At 32.5% G+C, this 19990-nt stretch overlaps 8 protein-coding genes across 8 annotated transcripts; 4 read left to right on the plus strand and 4 right to left on the minus strand.

The window, feature by feature from the left end:
* Position 1: 1 nt before the first annotated feature.
* NAM7 (ATP-dependent RNA helicase NAM7) lies at positions 2-3517 on the minus strand. The gene has a single exon (XM_020191157.1). It carries the CDS (start codon positions 3353-3355, stop codon positions 335-337), a length of 3021 nt encoding a protein of 1006 aa, XP_020048560.1. The 5' UTR covers positions 3356-3517; the 3' UTR covers positions 2-334.
* Positions 3518-5737: 2220 nt separating this feature from the next.
* On the plus strand, positions 5738-6058 carry ASCRUDRAFT_69074 (uncharacterized protein; the record flags this gene model as incomplete). The annotated part of the gene is made up of 1 exon (XM_020191626.1): positions 5738-6058. One exon carries the CDS (start codon positions 5738-5740, stop codon positions 6056-6058), a length of 321 nt encoding a protein of 106 aa, XP_020048561.1.
* Positions 6059-7583: 1525 nt separating this feature from the next.
* On the plus strand, positions 7584-8873 carry ASCRUDRAFT_6862 (TauD/TfdA dioxygenase family protein; the record flags this gene model as incomplete). Its single annotated transcript, XM_020191551.1, has 2 exons — positions 7584-8072; positions 8157-8873. The coding sequence occupies 2 exons, from the start codon at positions 7584-7586 to the stop codon at positions 8871-8873; spliced, it is 1206 nt and encodes a 401-aa protein (XP_020048562.1).
* Positions 8874-11634: 2761 nt separating this feature from the next.
* On the minus strand, positions 11635-13722 carry EAF1 (Eaf1p; the record flags this gene model as incomplete). The annotated part of the gene is made up of 4 exons (XM_020189955.1): positions 11635-11712; positions 11905-12861; positions 13153-13403; positions 13446-13722. Coding segments are annotated over 4 exons (1563 nt in total), but the record flags the coding sequence as incomplete, so codon positions are not given.
* Positions 13723-15185: 1463 nt separating this feature from the next.
* Positions 15186-17591, plus strand: CDC40 (Cdc40p). Its single transcript, XM_020188918.1, has 2 exons — positions 15186-15530; positions 15672-17591. The coding sequence occupies exons 1-2, from the start codon at positions 15493-15495 to the stop codon at positions 17116-17118; spliced, it is 1485 nt and encodes a 494-aa protein (XP_020048564.1). The 5' UTR covers positions 15186-15492; the 3' UTR covers positions 17119-17591.
* On the minus strand, positions 17357-17908 carry ASCRUDRAFT_32568 (TRIAP1/MDM35 family protein; the record flags this gene model as incomplete). The annotated part of the gene is made up of 4 exons (XM_020190370.1): positions 17357-17476; positions 17570-17620; positions 17735-17754; positions 17827-17908. Coding segments are annotated over 4 exons (273 nt in total), but the record flags the coding sequence as incomplete, so codon positions are not given.
* A 271-nt stretch (positions 17909-18179) lies between these two features.
* ASCRUDRAFT_79825 (serine hydroxymethyltransferase) lies at positions 18180-19688 on the minus strand (the record flags this gene model as incomplete). Its single annotated transcript, XM_020194426.1, has 1 exon — positions 18180-19688. One exon carries the CDS (start codon positions 19686-19688, stop codon positions 18180-18182), a length of 1509 nt encoding a protein of 502 aa, XP_020048566.1.
* Positions 19689-19765: 77 nt separating this feature from the next.
* Positions 19766-19987, plus strand: ASCRUDRAFT_74683 (uncharacterized protein). Its single transcript, XM_020192780.1, has one exon. It carries the CDS (start codon positions 19798-19800, stop codon positions 19951-19953), a length of 156 nt encoding a protein of 51 aa, XP_020048567.1. The 5' UTR covers positions 19766-19797; the 3' UTR covers positions 19954-19987.
* The last annotated feature ends 3 nt before the right edge of the window (positions 19988-19990 follow it).

Here is a 19990-nt window from a genome sequence, read left to right on the forward strand (position 1 = left end):
TTTTTGTTTGTTTTAAGTTTTTTGATTTATTTTTTATTCAATGTTTGGTTCTCTGGTTTGTTTTGTCTGATCTTGTTGTTTTTGTTTTTATAATCTTGTTCTCTTTATTTCTTACTTGTATTAAAAAAGAATAATTTAGTTTTTTTTAGTTCTATTTTAGAATTGTTAGTTCATTATGGGATTCTTTAATTTGTTTTGTACAATTGCTTCTGTTTTTAGTGACTATTTTATATTAGTTTTTGTAAACTATTCGTTATATTCTTTTAATAATAAAAATTGTAATATTCATATAAAGTGAAAACGCAATAAAAAAAATAAGTTTTAAGTTCAAAGATCAGTGCAAATTTGCTTTGGAAACAAAATTGCTTGAAAGACTGGCAATATCATCTTCTATTTGTTTTGATTGAGAGTATTTGGCGTCTTGACCGGAGTTTAATTGATTTAATTTTTCAGTGAAACTAGAAATTCCCATACTAGAATTGTAATATTTGCTAGGAGGGTTTGCACTACCTAGCCCAGAACGAGAATTGAATCTCTCACCTCCAAGTGGAGGCCACCCTGGCTGCTGATTGAAGGCTCCAAAAGTTCCTAGAGAGTTAAAACTATCTGCCATAAAAGAAACCAATGAAGATGTGTCGAAATCATTGCTAACCGAGCTTTTGACTGTTGAACCAACAAAATTATCAGAATGGTTTGGCCTATAAGGTTGATAATTAGGATCACTTCTATTGCTTAACTGGATAGTACATAATTGCAAGTTATCCAAAGGCCCTTCAACAAGACAGCCCTTTTCTCTGAAATGAGTTAAAAGATTGTTCCATAAAGAATTCCTTGCTAATGATCTGGGGTTTCCTAAAATAATCAAACCATATTTTGCTCTTGTTAAGGCAACATTCAATCTTCTTGGATCTGAAAGAAAACCAATAACTTTTCCCTCATTAGCTCTCACACACGATAAAATAATAAAATCCTTTTCTCTACCTTGAAAAGCATCAACACTGGCAACTTCAACATTCATGTATAATTCGTTGCTTAGAGAACCATTATGTGTCATATACTGTGTAATATACGCTCTCTGACCTTCATAGGGAGTAATAATACCAATTTGAGAAGGTTTGATACCATCGTTAAATAATTTGGTAACAATTTTCTCAACGTTTATAGTTTCAACACGATTTAAGTAAGATGTTCCAGATGCAGAGATTTCTTCCCTGCCATAGTTAGCCCAAAACATCATTGGGATTGAAAAAATAGGCCATGGAAATGTTGAATCAGGAATTAATCTATCTTCAGTTGTAACACCGTTTTGCAAAGAGCCTTCATAGAACATATTTGAGGGAAAGTCGGATAAAAATGGGTTCATTCTGTATTGAACTTCCAATCTAATTGGAATGTGGCCAAGTAATACTAATCTTTCAAATAGTGATTGCTTCAATCCAGCATCACCAGCGTTTTTATCAAGAATAACTGGACCTAATTGTTGATGGTCACCAACAAGAATGACTTGTTTGGCTCCCTTAACAATAGGAATAAGACATTCGGGTTCAGATGCTTGGGTACTTTCGTCAATTAAAACAGTTCTAAATTTTGAATTTTGCAAACGCTTATCACCTGCACCAACACAAGTGCAACAAACCACGTCACATCCACTTAATAACTTGTTTTCAGCTTTTCTGATTAATTTCAAATACTTTTTAGAGTCATTTGAAGATAGTTCACCTACCTCTTCTTTTAGTTTCATTAATTTTTTCAATTCACCTTTTAAATTTGTTTTGACCAAAGAATGTAGAGAAAGGTGAGAAACAGAACTTTCAACGTCTTCACGAGATTTTGCAGTTAATCTGATAATTTTCAAGCCTAAAAAGGATAATTTTGATGCTAGATGATCTACTGCAACATTCGATGGAGCACATACAAGAATTCTTTCTTTATTAATTTTGGAAAGATGGTAAACGATAGTTGCAGAAGTGACAGTTTTACCAGTGCCCGGGGGACCTTGGATTAATGATAAAGGTTTTTGTAAAACTGACCTAACTGCATTAGCTTGAGAAATATTTAAATCTGTCAATTGAGGCAAAGAAAATTTTGGGGGTAATTTAACATCAAACTCGATTTCTGGAACATCATGACCTAATAATTTATGATAAATATAGCCTGAAACGGATTCTTTATCAACAGCAAAAATTTTCATAGCAGTTTGCATTCTTTCATATGATGTGCCTTTCCAAACAAAGTCGGCGGTAAAACCATTAGTGAGATTGACAGGAGGAGAAGTTCTTTGAAGACATAATTCCAATGTGAATTCTTCTTGATAAGAAGAGGGCAACTTAACAATATAGCCATTACATTCCCAAGGATCATGTTCAGTCCCAGAATATCTTAAAACCATTTCATCACCAACTGCGACTTTTAGTTCGTTTGTTTCGAAAGTTGATAGAGTAAAAGAAGCTAAATGACGATTATTTAAACCTAAAGACCATTTAACTGAGATATGTTCAAGTCCTTGCGATTCTTTTAAATGTTTATCATAATCAGCTTCTAATTTAACTAAAGGACCAAAAGATCGTTGGTATTCATAGGCGTCTTTATATCTCATTAAAATTGGCAAAATTTCGTCTTCTTCATTTGTGTTTTTTTCAATGTCTTCTAAAGTAGCGTTTTTGTTCATTCTCCATTGGGCTTCTAATTTTGTAATTTGAGAAGGAGTGATTAATCTTGCATGTAATTGTTCTTCTTCAGAAGGTAGTGCTGCAATCCAACTCAATAATTGTCTATTATCGATTAATGGCTGCCATTGTTCTGTATCCCAATTGACATCCTTTGATTGAGCACAAGGCAATCTACAAAGAATAACAACAACCGACTCAGATTTAGCAGAAACATAACCTAAAATAAAAATGTTTTTGCTTCCGCAGTTATAACATTCCAACGTTGTATCACCCAAATCGCAATCAGCATGCAAAGAAACTGTGTTGTGATGAGATATAACTAAGTGAGTAATGATATGGGAACCAGAGGTGTTTTGCTTTGAGTTACAAAACCATTTATTGCACGATTCACATTTAACGACACAGGATGGAGAATGGATACCGCAATAAGAACAAGCATGCTCAGGTAATTCCTGAAAAGTGTATTGGTTTTCATCAAAACTTCCTTCGATATCGTCAATAATTTCATCAAACCCAATGTTATTATTGTCTTCTTGGGATTTTTCGGGATGTGTATTATACTTATCAATTGATTCAGCTTCATCAAGGGTGGAAGAGATAAAATTGCTGTTAATACTTTCATTGTCTGAATCATCATCAGGCTTTGAAGATGTGTTATTAAATAAAATGTTTTGTCCAGTATTCATTTTTCATTTCTTTTCTCCCAAACAGCATTTATTAAAAGTTGATCCGTAAGAGATGTAAAATAGCTGAAGTATGTTAAACCAGAACCAGTAGTGAATTTCCAAAATGACCAGTGCTTAATAAGTCAATTGTTAATCATGAACAGACTCTCTTTTGCTATCTTCTTTGTTTGGTAGGTGTAGCAGTAATTGAAGAACAAAATTTGCTTCATCTTTTTCCAATTTTTAAACGCCATCACAACCGCCTCCGGATCAACCGCCAAACCATCCGGGCGCGGATTTTTCGATTCCCCAGCACACGTTGCTGCATGGTTCTGCGTGCTGTGTTGTATGTATATGTACTCTGATATACGCTGTTAAATTTACTCAACACGTGTAAACTCTCGAAACTAAGCTTTCGAGCGTGATCATCCCTGGCAGAAATACCGATTTGGTCGGAGAGAGCCCATTCCGGTTTGGTCTGGCCGTTTTTTACTTTATCAGTGCTTTTATCAACATGAGAATATATTTGCTTTGAATGCAATATGTAAACCATAAACTATATGTTCTCCTTCATCGGCAAAAATAATCTTTCCATTGTAGAAATGAAATTTTTTGTTTAAATAACCAATGCGATTTCTGAGTTGTATTTGAGGGGAATTGATCTTGAATATTTTTCTGATGAAATTGATATCAACTTCACCATGGGATAAAAACAAATTAAAAGTTGAAATTGTTTTGAATAATTTTACTCATAAAAATCCATTCATTAGGTTATCAACTAGAGCTGTGTCTGCCTTAAGACCGTGGTAATTTTCTATGATCTTGTTTGAAATCTCTGATATTTTGAACATTAATTTGGGAAATATTTCCATAAAGTCTCTTGAATTAATTAAGTTTTGAAACTTTGTTTGACAGAAATTTAAATTAGTAAATACCATGTTTTTATTCATTAATCCAAAAAATATATTTTTGTTTCCATCAAATAAAAGACTAAGTTTATTAAAAAAGACAGTTCCCGGTACATTATTATTGGTATCAGTTACAGCAGCACTCACTAAATTATCTTGAAATCGATTTGTACTTTGAAATAATTAACAATAGAAATCATTAAAAGGTTTTAGATCAGGATAATTTCTAAAGATTTCTTGAAAAATTTGAATTGGAAATTCACAAGTGATATAATCAGCCATGGGATATAGTAGTTTTAGTTCTTGGGTGTCAAAGAAAGATGTGCATTTAATTGAAAGGCATACGATGAACATTAATGAAATTTCTGGATTTAGCTCCACTAATCGGTTGGAATATGTCGCCAAAGATATAAAAACTGATAAAACAATAAAGGATTAAAATCCCCACTCTCTCGAAAAATCATCAAGCATCTTTTCAGGACAGACTTCAGGTGTGATATATTTGAATGTATTTTGGATAATTAACAGTAGAACATTTATGTTGAGTGTAGCTGCAATAGCATTGGAGAAAATTATAGGATTTAAGGTGAGTAATTCTGTCTATTGTTATAGTACTCAATTTTGGTTATGTTATTCAGGCCTTTCGACAATTTCTTCATCGCATTTATTCTAAAAATTGAAACATGAAGCAGAAATATTGGTTAGCTATACAATGCTTGTTCCAAGAAACAATTATTGAACTAAATTTGTGATTATGTAAATTTCAATAATTATTTAAAATTTTTGACTGAACTGAAAGAAATTTTAAAGAATACTTTTAATATTTTCATAAGTAATAGCACTCTTTTCTTAAAAGCTTTATGATCTAACTACCTTTCATTTTTGTGAAAAGAAATCATCAAGCTATATTCCTGACTATCGCATAACGATAATTCTAGGTTGAGAAGTAAAGTTTGAGTGCTATTGCCTATCAACGCACAACCTGAGTTCAATCTTAGTTAAGGTAGTTACCTACTTGCATATTCCTAAATATGTAAAGCTCGAGAAACAAGTATCGAGCTTTCTGTTAACCAAAATTGTAAGACTGCATTTTGAAGACCATTGAAAATTATCTTCTGCGACTGACCTGACTCGCCAAAGGTATTGTTATTTGAAAGGTATTACATGTTATCTGGCCCACCGCATTTGATTTTTATGTGATTTTTACGACGCTCAAAATTTTCATAACCACAGCCCTTCAGTCCTACAAAAGTGTAAATACTGCAAATACTAAAAATACTACAAAGCCTTCCCACAGACTCTGTTTTTATCTGTTGGTGATCCAGATACAAAAATCTAATCAAAATCTCCAATGGCTAATTTCAAAATAACAACAGTAGAACTAAACTAAATGGTATATATAAAAACAATTTCTAGTTCAGATTTGTGATTTTTATTGATTTGACCAATTCTCATTCGATAGGAACCACTCGATAGAACATCAAAGAAATCAAAAATGGATTTATCTCAAATCAACACAACTGCTATAGATGCTACATACATTTTGAATATTGAAAGTCAATCACGCATTGGCAGACAATCATCAAATAAAACCAAACAAAATTTGAAATGTAATAATATTGTAGTATTATTGACTAATAATCTTAAAGAAGATCTGAAATTCTCAGTGCATGGATATTTACTCGGTGAAGATAGTCACTTTGATGATGTTTATCAAAATTATTTGGATGGTCGAAAAAAAATTGAGCTTTATAGTAACTCTTCAGAAATACTAAGATTTATTTTCTCTAACTCGGGCATTAAAAAAACTGGCTAATAGAGGTTATTATACACTTTGGATGAGAAAATTAATGAAAACGAGCCATTTAGGTTACCAGCTGTTAAGACAGATCCCATTCAAATCCAATCCTCCAATTCCTATTGAGCCTATGCCACAACCAGACAGAACAGAAAATGTTAACTGATGGAAATCTTGAGTATGGTGATTATTTGTTGATGGGTGCTGCGTTTGCTTGGTGAAGGACTACTTCAGTTTTCATCAGATACTCAATTGACCTTAATAGCATCATTTATATTATATATCATTTGCTATACTACTTAGTATATTGTTTGATTCAGAACTGTCATGTTTATTGCCAGCAATTACAAAGCGCTGCTTTTACTTTTCCATTGGCAGCGTGTGCAGTTTACTTATATCCTTTTGGTAGAATAAACAATCTGCATCAAAATGCTGATATGTTCTGATCCGGACGTGCTATCGATACTTTTGCTGTTGTTCAGAAAAGACTTACCTCATAAATACAAATTACAACAATGTGAGGAAATGCAGCTGCAAACATCAAGCACCTTCAGTTTTCAGCTCTAAAAAGCCGCAAACAAAATAATTTTTACAGTTCCAAACAGTAAAAGACCGCTTTTCCGTCTCACGGAAACGGTGCGGATATGAAAATCCTGTTTTTAGAAATTTATTGCTGGATAGCCTATTTTACGGGTGCTGTCCGTTGAAATTGACAAAATGCTAGTAACATGTACAGATTGTTCTTACGTTAGCATTTTGTCAATTTCAACGGACAGGCACTATTAGTGAAGAGCATTTAAAATTCCACTCAATGGCATTGTAATGAATAAAATTTTCAGCGACTCGAGTGGAATAAAACTAACTTCAATTTTAAATTACAAATTGTTACTTGTTCTTCCCACTTGTAGAAACCGCACTGTTTCCGCGAGACGGAAAAGTGGTCTTTTATCGCTTCTTTGAAAAGCAAAAAAATGGTCTTTTTACTGCCCTAGCACCAATATCAGTTTAACTTTTTTTCCGTTGATGTATTGCTAGAAATTCATTGTCAATTAACAGTTATATATGGATATTGAAAGTTCGTATTGTAGGCTTTATCACTTATTAGCTATTAATTACTTATGAATAGCTTTAACATATCTCTCAAAAAAGTAAATGAAAACAACTCATCTTCTCACAAATTATCTCGAGATAATTCTCCAGATTTTGAAACACTGTGGACTGTGTAATTGAATCAACTCATGTTTTTAATTTAAATCAATTTACCCGAAAATATAACAAGAGTTTTTGTGATTGAGATAGTATCAAAAAATGATTGGCTAAAAACAAATGAAGAAAGAATTTTCGATTACTAATTCAATTCAGCCTGTTTTCTAAGAAATTTTTATATAAATATAAATGGAAAAATTACATGTTAGATCTAATTAGAATATTATTAAAACAAGCTCTGATATTGTTCCTTCTAAATTGGAAATACTAAGAAATTCATTTTTGATTATTTATTCCCTCAAGAAAAAAAAACCTAATAACAACAAAAATAAAGAAAATGTCACAAACCATCACTTTAGAAAACACAGAACCACAAGATGTTCGCATCAAAGCTCCCGCCATTGATCAACAAATCGAAGCTATTATCAAAACAGAATTCAAATCTGCTTATGTCCATAGTCAATCACTACTTCCAAAAGATGTTCCAAATGGTAGTGATCCTGAAGGTTTAAAAAGACTACCGGAATCAACTCGTAAGAGATTTGATGATGCTGGAATTGATATTTCCAAAGGATATCCACATGTTCCTAATAAAAAAGACATTCCAATTTTCCTTGATGAAGCGTTTGAAATTAGAAATAAAGAATTTCCATATATTGAAAGAGGATTAAATGCTGACCCAGAAAAAAAAGCATTGTTTGGTGCTGCTAAACAAGTTATTAACCTTACAAAAAAAATTGGTACCGAAATTGTCGGCTTACAATTATCTGATTTGAATGATAAACAAAAGGATGAATTAGCTTTGCTTGTAGCTGAAAGAGTTGTTGTCTTCTTTAGAGACCAAAAACTATCTCCCCAAAAGCAACTAGAATTAGGTCATTATTGAGGCCAAGTTGAGTTGCACCCACAGACACCAAGAGTTCCAAATTTGGATGGTGTTATTGTTATTTGGCAAGATTACAGGTTTAATACTTTGACTTATAAAAACAACAATTATGGTAATTTTGGTAAGTTTGGTGGATTTGGCACTCAAACATGGCATACTGATTTGGTCCATGAATTTCAACCAGCTGGTATCACTCATTTACATAATGATGCCATTCCAGAGCTTGGTGGTGACACTATTTGGTCTTCGGAATATGCTGCTTATGATAAATTATCTCCTGCTTTGCAGAAGTTTTTAGATGGAAAAGAAGCCATCTACGTCTCAGCTCATGGCTATCTCGACAGAGATGACCCATTTAGTGGTCCAAAAAAAGTTGAAAGAAGACATCCCATCGTTAGAACTCATCCTGCAACTGGTTGGAAGGCATTGTTTGTCAATAGGAGCATGACAAAAAGCATTGTTGGTTTGGAACCACCGGAATCTGATGTCATTTTAAATTATTTGTTTAGTGTCTTTGAAAAAAACGCTGATATCCAAGTTAGATTTAATTGGAAATCAACTAAACCAGGTTATGGAACTTCAGCGATCTGGGACAACAGAATATCTATCCATAGTACTGTTTGGGACCATGAAGGATTAGAACCAAGACATGGTACAAGAGTTACTTCGTTGGCAGAAGTTCCATTTTTTGATTCAAAATCAAAGTCTCAGAGAGAAGCTTTAGGCTTGCCTTTGAACTAACTGACTAATTGAGGTTTATATTTTTTAGTTTCTAGTCTTTTTAGTTTCTAGTCTCTTTAGTTTTTCAAAATCTGCTTTTTTCTAGTTATTTTTGTTTGAAAATAAAATCAATATTCTGAAATAGGTATATTTTCTTGTGCTTATTAATCTTTCGGGTAGAGAAATTTTTTGTTCTTGCATATTTAGTTTATTGTTATTATAAACGCTTTTCATTTCTTATGTTGTTAATAAAGAAAGATTCTCAAAACAACAGAGAATCAAGAAGTAGCTGATAGCAAATATCCAATATTTTTTATTTATATAGATCAATATGCTTTTCACAGTGAATATCAACATCAGATTACCAATATTTGGTATCAAAAACTTGTTATTAAACAATAAACTCAAGATAAATTCTAACACATCCAACGATACCAATAACATAAAGAATATTAAAATCATCAATGGGCAATGGATGGAAATCTGTTTTAGTAACTTTTTGATTAGTTTTTATTTATTTGAATAAGCATAGTTGATAAAATTTAAAACTAATAAAATCTAACAATTAAATATAGAAATTTGTAATTATTTTATTAATCTGTTTTAAAGTGCCGAAATTTATTGAAATATTATCCAAACATTAGATTTTGTTTTCAAATTTTTATTCAGTTAATACCAGACCAAAAAGCAAATTAGTTTTATAAGATGTATCACGCATATTTTATTATGCAGCAAAAATTTTGAAAAAAAGTAGAAGATTATTTATAAAAGCATTATAAAAATATAAAATTGAATAAACAAGATTTGTAAAGTGTAATAATTATTTCTAGCCAACTAAAATTTCATTTACAGCTACTTCCTTGACAATATTGTTCTATTTATACTTTGTTTTAATATAATAACATTTATCCAATAAAAAAGCAGGTAGTCGGTTTATCAATAATAAAAAGCAAATTCCTTTTTAACTGATTTAGTCTCTAAGAAAAGAAAAACAGTATAAACCAGATATTAAATATCATCAACGTCTAATCATTTCTGAATAAAGACTTAAAAGTCAGAAGAAAAAAATGACCAATAGTATATAAATTGAACATCCTAAAATTGTAAAAGCAAAAATAATATTTAATTGGAATTTTTTGTCTTGAGTATTTAATCCAAAATGACCACTGGCCTTTAGATGAGTTATTAAAAGCATTAAAATAGTTTTAAACATATTCATTAACTTACAACAAAAAGCTCTTAATAAAAATTTGCTCTTAATAGAAATATCAATACATAAATCGCAGATTGAATAAATAAAAAATTTATACTCTTGTGAATAAAGTTTTAAGTTAAGGATTTTATTGAAAAACAATTGAAAATTCTACTTTTGCATTTGTGGGGACTGAGTATTGTTGGTAGATACACTATTGGGAGAGTTTCTTTGGTTAGGAGAATTCTGTTGAATTATTATTCCATTTTGAATAGGTGATTGATTCCCCTGTAGTCTTTGAATTTGTCCGTTGTTAAGACCCATTTGCATCTGCGGGATCAAGTTCTGTATTTGACCTTGGATTTGAGCCTGGGCAGCTGCCTGTGCTTGCAATCTTTGTGCCTGAATCTGCAATTGATATTGTGTTGCCTGGACTTGAGCCTGTGCATGAGCCTGTGCTGAAATCGGTGAATTAGAAAGGCTTTGTTCTTTCTGTAGAATCTTCAAACGATACTCCTTTTTTTGCAGCTCGGGTAAGTTCGAATTATTTATCATTGCTAATTGTTTGCTTGTAGTTGGTGACAAAGAACTGAAATTAAATTTTCCGGAAATGTTATTTTTATTTTGCAAATTATTATTTTGACTCATATCGGTTATTGAACCTGCAGCATTTACAGATGTATTGGCAGTCCCTCTATTATTGAAATTATTAATTTTAGATTTCTCATTTGTTGCATGTAAATTGATAACAGGGCTATTTGCACTGACATTATTATTACTATTATTATTACTATTATTATTGTTATTATTATTATTATTATTATTATTATTGTTTTTATTATTATTACTACTATTTTTACTATTATTATTGTTATTATTATTATTATTATTATTATTATTATTATTATTATTATTATTATTATTATTATTATTATTATTATTATTATTATTATTATTATTATTATTNTTATTATTATTATTATTATTATTATTATTATTATTATTATTATTATTATTATTATTATTATTATTATTATTATTATTATTATTATTATTATTATTAATGTTTTTACTTTGATTTTGATTTTGGTTTAAATTTTGATTCTGATTTTGATTTTTATCGGTCAATTGGTTTTGGTTTGGATTTGGATTTGGATTTGGATTTGGAGTTTTGTTTTGGTTTGGAATTTGAGTTTTATTTTGAGTTTGATTTAAATAATTCATAGTCAAATTTTTTACTTCATCAGCAGAAATATTTGGATTATTAGCCTGTAGTTGTTGGACAATTTTAGTTATTTGATCACGACGTGAATTTAATAATAAATTATTTCCATTATTCACTTGATTATTTCTATTGTTATTAGATATAATAGGAATATTACCCACATTTGGAGAGACACTTTGAATTCTTCCAAGAGGCAGTTGCTGTAATTGTTGCGGAACCTGTTGTGGTGTTCGTTGCAATTGTTGTTTTTTTGGATTTTGCTGAGGGTTTTGATTTTGCTGGGAATTTTGGCTTTTTTGAGAATTTGACTGTTGAGAACTTGATTGTTGCTGTTGCTGCAATTGTTGTTTTTGTTGCTGTTGCAATTTTTGCTGTTGAAGTTGCTGCTGTTGCAATTGTTGCTGCAATTGTTGTTGTTGGAGTTGTTGCAATTGTTGTTGTGCCTGTTGTTGATTCGGATGCGCTTGTGATTGTTGCAATAATATCTTTCTGTACTCCATAATTTGTTGCACCTGCTTAGGAGTATATGAAGACTTACTTGGAATAGTTCTATTGTTTGGTAAATTTAAAGGCATATTTTGATTTGGAATATTGGCTGCAGGGAGATTAGCTCTACCAGCATTCGCAGTTATAACCTGTTGCTGAGGTAAACTATTGGGTGCTGTTGCAGGTCGTGGAAGAGGATTCAATCTTTGTTGTTGTTGCTGTTGTGCAAGAATAGCGGCTGGATTTTTTTGAATGGCTAGCATCTGCCTCATTTGATTCACATTTGAAAGTTGAGAAAAAGATCTTTGAGCATTATTATTACGTAAATCACTTTCATATTTCATTAGCGATAATTCTATTGGAGTTGGAGAGGCCTGAATTGAATCAACTTGAATATATTTTTTTAAAGAAGAATTTTTTGATTTTGGCTTTACTTCTCTTTTTTTCATACATTTTCTTATCGCATCAAACATACTGGCCCATCTTAATTTTCTATGACCTCTTTGGATTGATTCATTTCCAGCACCAAGAGATAAAACTCTCCTTTTTGTAGAGCTCTGAACTTTATTAATATGATCCATCCAATTTATTGTTTGTTGTGCATGGGGGCCTTGAAGGTCAGATAATTGATACTTGTCACTATTTAACTGAAAAAATCTTTCAAAGCATATCCAAGGTGTTCTTCTTTCTATGTTACTTTCATATCTAGATCTAGAAATTCGTTTAAATAAACAAGATGATATTAAATTCCAGTTTCTTTGAAACTTTTCAGCACAGATTAAAAGTTCCTTATCTTCTTTCGGGGTCCAAATAGAAGGAGGTCTGAGAGACGTTGTTCTAGCTAAAGGTGGTTTTGGTGGAATTAAAGGTAACAATAAGAATTCAGATTTAGTAGAAAAAAGTCCATTCTTTTTTGAAGGATTAAAAGACTTGCGGTCAAGAGCTTTGTCGTTGATCGAGTGATTTGATTTCTTTTTCAAAACAACTTTGAACCAATCATGGTTTTCTTCATATGGAACCAACAACTTAGATACAGGAACGATGGGTATTCTTTTAAACTCATCTCCCATGATTTTCAAAGTATCATGCTGTCTGTCTTTTAAAGCCTTTTTTTTACGTTCTTGTTGAGGATTTAAATTCTCATCATTTTCCAAAAATGAAAATTCATTGTCATTAAAGGCTGAATATAATGGTAAGTTTTCTATTATGGACTTGTTTGTTTGGTTTAATTCATCAAACGATATAGAAGTTTTAAAGGGAGAAACATAGTGTGTTTCTTTTTCTGATTCGATATTCTCTGTTTGAGAGCTTCTTATTATGTCCATTGGATCAAAACTTAATTTTTCGGTAGTTTCAATAGTTTTATGTTGATCATTTGGTTCTGTTAAAAGAGAAACATTAATGCTTTGCAGAGATTTGAAAATTGATTGATTCTCATTAGAAAATTCTTGATTGTTGGGTAAAAAGTTAATTTTTTTTCTTTTAATGCAGCAAAAATCTTTTCCTAAATTCCAATAATCCATGATAGATTTTGAAATAAAATAACATGTTGCAATTTTATATTTTCTTGATTCTTTAAAATCTATTGACATCCAATTCATTTCACTCAATAGTAAATCCCAGTGCGAATAATTGTTTTTAACGTTTCCTCGCAAATTTCCCCCTCTCATTGAGCCAAAGACCTCGCCACTTTTGAATAAAAAAGGGTCTTGATACTTCTCGGGTTGTCTTAAAGACCATCTGCCTGATTTTTTTAATTCTTCAATTCTTGCATGGACAACGGAAATTTTGCCTTCAAGAAGGCCACTTTCAAATGCTTCTGTGGTTAAAACTTTGTGAGGATCTGCTGTTAAATTAAATAGTGGTAGGGATTTGGTGTAGTAATAAAGTTCAGATAGTGAGGAAGATTTTATAAATGTCAAGGGATAAATTTCTGAAGTTAAAAGAATTAATAAGTTAGAAAGATTGTCATGAGTTAATTGGAATTCTTTTTTATTATTTTGAGTAATTTGAATTTCTTTTAAGCGATCTGTTATTAGTTTTTCTGGTTTTAGTTTTTTTAAAGCTTCAAGATCGATTTCATCTTTTTCTGAAGTAATTGGTTGAGAATCTTTTTTTTTTAAACTATCTGGGCTTGAGGGATGATCTTTATTCTCGTTTTGAGTTGCCAAATTTATGAGCACATCCTCTGGATTTAGCGGATTTTCGTTATCTTTATGATTATCATTACTATTTTGTGGAGTTTTTTCATCACTTGATTTATTTGTTGAAGAAAATGTTTGCAGGTCATTTATATGAAGGGGTTCATTTTCATTTTCATTTTTTGGGTTATTATTTTTGTCTACAGAAGAAAGTTGAGAACTAGTGGGATTTTTATTGGAAGATGTAGTATTGTTTTCATTGGATATTAAATTTGGAGATGAATTTGTTTGTGATGAATTTTGTGATTTAGAAGCGTTATTTAAATTGTGGATATTTTCTTGAATATTGCTTTTGCCTTTTTTATGAATATCGATTTCATCATTCTTTACTGGGGGCAATCTAGTAGGTAAAGGAGAAGAATTATTTAATTTTTGTAATTTTGCAGGCCTGTTATCATTAAGATCCTGCAGTTCAGACTGACGACTTGTTTGAAGAGGAATTGAGTTGTTATTGTTTGATTCACTATCTTTACAGACATTGTATATACCATTGCTATTATTATTATTATTATTATTATTATTATTATTATTGTTGTTGTTGTTGTTGTTGTTGTTGTTGTTGTTGGCGAGAGTTTTCAAGTTGTTGTTTTTGTCAGTGTTATTATTGTAGGTATTATCAAAGTCATCATTGAAACCGTTATTGTAGTTTTTATTTTGATTAAGATTTTCATTGGGATTTTCATCATGAGGGCTATTTTTGGTATTATTAATATGCAGGTCATTGGTATGATTGTGAAGATTATTACTATAGCTATTATTACTACTGTTATTAGCAGATTCTGTATTATGGGCCATTGAATTCATATATTTGTGATTGAGTGGTAAAGTGGGAATATTATTTACAGCAGCTTTTAAATTTCTGTTCATTTGGTTCCTGAACTTCTGCTGAACGCTGTGGAAATTTGCTTTGATGTTGCTCGTTAGCTTGGAAGTGTTCTGAATCAAGGGGTGTTTGGGATTGTTTGCAACCACAGACAATGGAGAGCTGTTTCTCTGCTGTGTGGAGTTCTTCGACGATTCTTCATAGTTTTTTTTGTCGTTATTAATCTCGTCAAGCGTCTTTTGATCAAATATTAGCTGCTTTGTGATGTCATTTTTATCTAAAAAGGACGAAACAAAATCAGCAAAAAAGTCTATCTTGCTTTCATTCAAATAAATATAAGGGTCTTGAGACAAACAGAGTAGCTGGGCTAGTTTTTTTTTGCGTTGTTTTACAATCTCTTTCTGCTTCAAACGTCTTCTGGTGATTGCTTCGAGTTGTAACGGATCCTAGAGTGCGAAAAGAATATTAGAAACATGTTGGAGACAAAAAATGGATTGCACAGCACAACCCAAGACCTAAGCAACTACATACCATTGTTACAGCAACATCCACAGAGGTTGGTGATAAGAAAGAGTGATGGAGAGAAGATGGAGGAGATGGAGAGAAAGCGACTCCATAGCTCAAACACAGAGAAGGGTAATTTGCCGGCTCCAGAAGAGCTCAAGAGCCTTGAAGAGCTGAAGAGCTGAAGAGCACTTCTCCAGCCCTGAACAATGTCTCGTTTGGTTGCTGGATACTCGTCGTCGTCTGAGTCTGGCTCAGACTCGCCAGCAGAAGCAGCTGTCTTGAAGACGAGGCCCCTGGTGCCTCTGCTCTCGCTCGACATCGCTCCTCCAGTGCTGCTCCCAGCCAGACTCGCTGGGAAACTGTCCTCTAGCAACACACTCCAAAGAAAGACATTGACTGGGGTCGTTGAGACACAGGACTACGACGACTCCACATTCAACTACCAGAGCAGGACCTTCAGCAATTTGGGCTTTGCCAGAGACGTGAACAATAACACTGTGGGAAGTGTTGGTGGTTTCAGCAATCTGAAGAGTGCTAAGCTAACCAAAAACAAGAGAAGGAAAAAAGGCAGCTTCAGCAATGCCCTCAGTGATTACCAAGGACCATGGGCCAAATACTCCTCTGAAGAAGAGATGGGTCTGTTGTCTGCTTCGGATGGTGGCGATGGTGCTGATACTGACGATGAACATTTGAAGAGAAAACAGCTCCGGAACGACTCCAGTGAACCAAAACTGCCATTATCAACAAAGTTTTATGGGAAAACACAGTTTGATTATCAGGGAAGAACCTATATGCACATACCGAAGGACTTATCCATCAATCTACAAAAGGATCCAGGCTCACAAGAATGCTTTGTTCCAAAAAAACAACTCTCCAAATACAATGGTCACTATAAAGGCTTGACATGCCTAAAGTTATTTCCCTACTCTGGCCATTTGGTTTTATCTGGTGGCAACGATAATAAAATATTGTTATGGGACTTTTACCACAACAAAAACCTACTAAGAGGCTATTTTAACCATACAAAATCAATTAAAAGTTTATCGTTCAATGGCGACAACAATGTTTATTCAATTGATGATAATTTCAGCAGTGGCGAAAGAGGCACCAAATTTCTTAGTTGTGGTTTTGATAAAATAGTTAATGTTTGGGATACTGAGTATGGGAAAACTCTTAAAACTTTCAAAGTGGACTCAATACCAAATTGTGGCAGATTTATTCCATCTTCAGTTTCAAGTAACGAGTTGTTGATTGGTTTAAATAATAACAACATTGAGCACTACGATTTGAGAATCCCAGAAAATGAGAAAAATCTAGTTCAAACTTATGATCACCATCTAGGTCCAATTAATTCTATAACATTCCTCGACTCTAATCAAAAATTCCTAACAACATCTGACGATAAATCAATGAGAGTATGGGACTTTGGAATTAATATTCCAATCAAGTTCATCTCTGATCCAACTCAATATTCAATGCCGAGGGTATCAATTCACCCTCAAGGCAAGTATTTTGCTACTCAATCAATGGACAACTTTGTCTATGTTTATCAAGCTCATGGCAAATATAGACTAAATAAAAAAAAAATATTTAAAGGACATAGCTCTTCGGGTTTTGCTATTGATATGGACTTTAGCCCCGACGGAAAAATTATTCTAAGTGGTGATAATGAAGGTCGATGCTTTTTTTGGGATTGGAAAACTTGCAAAATTGTCAAAAGGATTACAGTCGATAGTTCGAAGAGAGCAATAACTAATGTTGCCTTTCATCCACAAGAAAAGAGCAAAGTGATAATGGGTGGCCAAAGTGGTGAAATATACGTTTGGGAGTGATTATATTTTATATTTTATATTTTATATTTTATATTTTATATTTTATTTTTTGTAAATTGTTTGTAAAATAGTTTGTTCTTTTTATAAAAATTTCTTTAATTTTTATATACAAGGAAATAAAATACAGTGATTTGTGTTCGGTTTTCAGTTTTCAGTTTTCTTTTCTTTCCAATTCAATTCAACTCAATTGGTATCTCAATCAGATCTTTCTAATGTTTAAAAATCTTTCGCAATTACATTATTTCTTGTTTTCTATTGAAGCAGGCTCAGTATCATTTGGTATACCACCTTTTTCAAAAGGAGCATCTTTTCTTGCTTCATTTATCATGGGCATTATTCCTTGCTTTGTCAATGCTTTCTATATGAATTTTAATAATAAATAGTTAATAACTGAATCATTCCATAATGGTTAATTGAAAAAGAAAAAAAAATACTTGAAAACTTCACTCACATCCACACAAGCCTTATAAGTTAACCATAATTCCTGGCATTCATTTTTCATCTAGGGAGATAACGAGAATAAAAAAAAACAGTTAATACATTATTTTGATTCATTTTAAGTTTTTTCGTCGATCAAATAGAAAATTGACAGCTTTAATTGAAATTGTAAACATACACTTTTTCCAGCAAGAAATTCTATAATTCATTATGTTAATTCATATGCAAAAGAATTTTCAGAAGGAAGTTGGAAAACAATACTACACATACTCTCTGTATACCAATTGTTGAAGCAATCGTCATATCTTTTTTTTGATATGGTGCACTCAGGGGCGAAACTTGAAGACATTACTAAGATAAAATACTATTCTGTGAATAAAGATGGTGTTTTCTTGAAAATTAGTTACACTTGATTAGATTTGAATGGTTGGAAAACAAACTGAGATTTTGGAAAGAAAATTTAGTGGGGTGATTACGTAAGTGCGATGAGGTGAAGTAAAGTTTATATAGAGAAGAGAAGAAGAGAAAAGAGAAATTGTTTATGAACTATTTAGTGTTATGACTTGGATAAATTTTGAATAAATACTCCATTTTGAATGTTGGAAATGTCGTAAATATCAGGATTATAGTTCTCCTGGAACAGGATATTGACTAACCCAATCGCTGACTTCTTTCCCTAATTGTTTGACTTTATCATTTTCATCAGCAGCAATCTTGAAATTGGCTAATAAACTCTTTGGAGAATCGCCAGTGACATTATTTTTAATTTCAATGGCTAATTCAACAGCTTTGTTGATGAAATCAGTGACTTTTAAGAATTCATTTTCTTCAAAACCTCTAGTGGTCATAGCAGGAGTACCGACTCTTAGACCATTTGGAAATAAGGCTGATTTATCACTTGGAATTGTGTTTTTATTGGCAGCAATGTTGATTCTTTCTAAAACAGCTTCTAACCTTGCCCCATCAATTTTCTTGGATCTTAAATCAATTAAAATTAAATGGGTATCAGTACCACCAGACACTAAATCAAAGCCCTTTTCAATAAGAGCATTGGCAAATACCTTAGCGTTATTAATGATTTTTTGCTGATATTCTTTATATTCAGGATGTTGTGTTTGTTTTAAAGCAACAGCCAAAGCAGAAATGGTATGGTTGTGTGGACCACCTTGATGACCAGGGAAAACAGAGAAATTTATTTTTTTCTCTAAATCATAAGGAATCTCTTTGCCCTTTTTAGTTGTCTTTCTGATACCTTTTCTAAAGAAAATCATTGCACCTCTTGGGCCTCTTAAGGATTTATGAGTGGTTGTTGTTACAATATCAGAGTAAGGAAATGGAGAATCAGTGACTTTAGCAGAGACTAAACCAGAAATATGAGCCATGTCGGATAAGACGTAGGCGTCAATCTTTTTAGCAATTTCTTTTACTCTTTTATAGTCAATTATTCTTGAATAAGCTGAGGCACCAGCAACAATGATTTTGGGTCTAAATAACAAAGCAGTTTTCTCTAATGTGTCATAATCGATAATACCGGTTTTTTCGTTCAATCTATAAGGCATTGTTTGGAAATATTTTGAAATAAAAGATATCTTGGTTGTGGGAGTTTGATAACCATGGGACAAGTGGCCACCATGGGGCAAATCTAAACCCATCAATCGATCACCAACATTTAAGATAGCAGAGTAAGCGTACAAGTTAGCTGGAGCACCAGAAAGAGATTGGACATTAACACCCCATTCTTCTGGATTCAAATCGAATGCTTCAAGAGCTCTCTTTTGACATAAGGATTCGGCATCATCAATGAATTGATTACCACCATAATACCTTTCGCCTGGATAACCTTCCGAGTATTTGTTTTGCATGGGAGAACCTAATAAGTCCATAACAGCCTTTGAAGTGAAATTTTCGGAAGGAATTAATGTTATGGAATTTTTTTGTCTTTGTTTCTCATTTTGCAAGATCTGGTACATTTCAGGATCAACTTGTTCGACATCTTGGGATATCAATTCCTGCGAGCTTCTCGACAAGGAGTAATTGCGAACATTGAGCAACTTTTGATTTTTGGAAAAGGATTGAGCTAGAAATCTGACAGAAAAGCGAGGCAAAGAGGTTCTTGGGGCAAGAGAAAACATTATCAACAGCGAAGGAGATACTGAGGAAACAAAAAGCAATAACTTGGTTTGAGCTTGAATATTTATATATTCTCCAGCTCTTGGTTGAGTCATTGGAGAGGGGTCTGCAATGCCAATTCAGGGGTCTGATCTGGGGCTATTCCGGAAGAGACCATATATGCGGACGCTTTACATTTGCTCGGTGATCATCTCCAAACACCCGGTGATCGGATCTCAGACGCACCGGAAAACGGCTTCATCACTGCTTTTAAAAGCCCCTAATTGAGGCTGCCAGAATCTGATGCTTTCAGATAATCTCCAAG

The sequence above is a fragment of the Ascoidea rubescens genome (genome assembly GCF_001661345.1).
Source record: "Ascoidea rubescens DSM 1968 unplaced genomic scaffold ASCRUscaffold_3, whole genome shotgun sequence".
NCBI classification, from domain to species: Eukaryota; Fungi; Ascomycota; class Saccharomycetes; order Ascoideales; family Ascoideaceae; genus Ascoidea; species Ascoidea rubescens.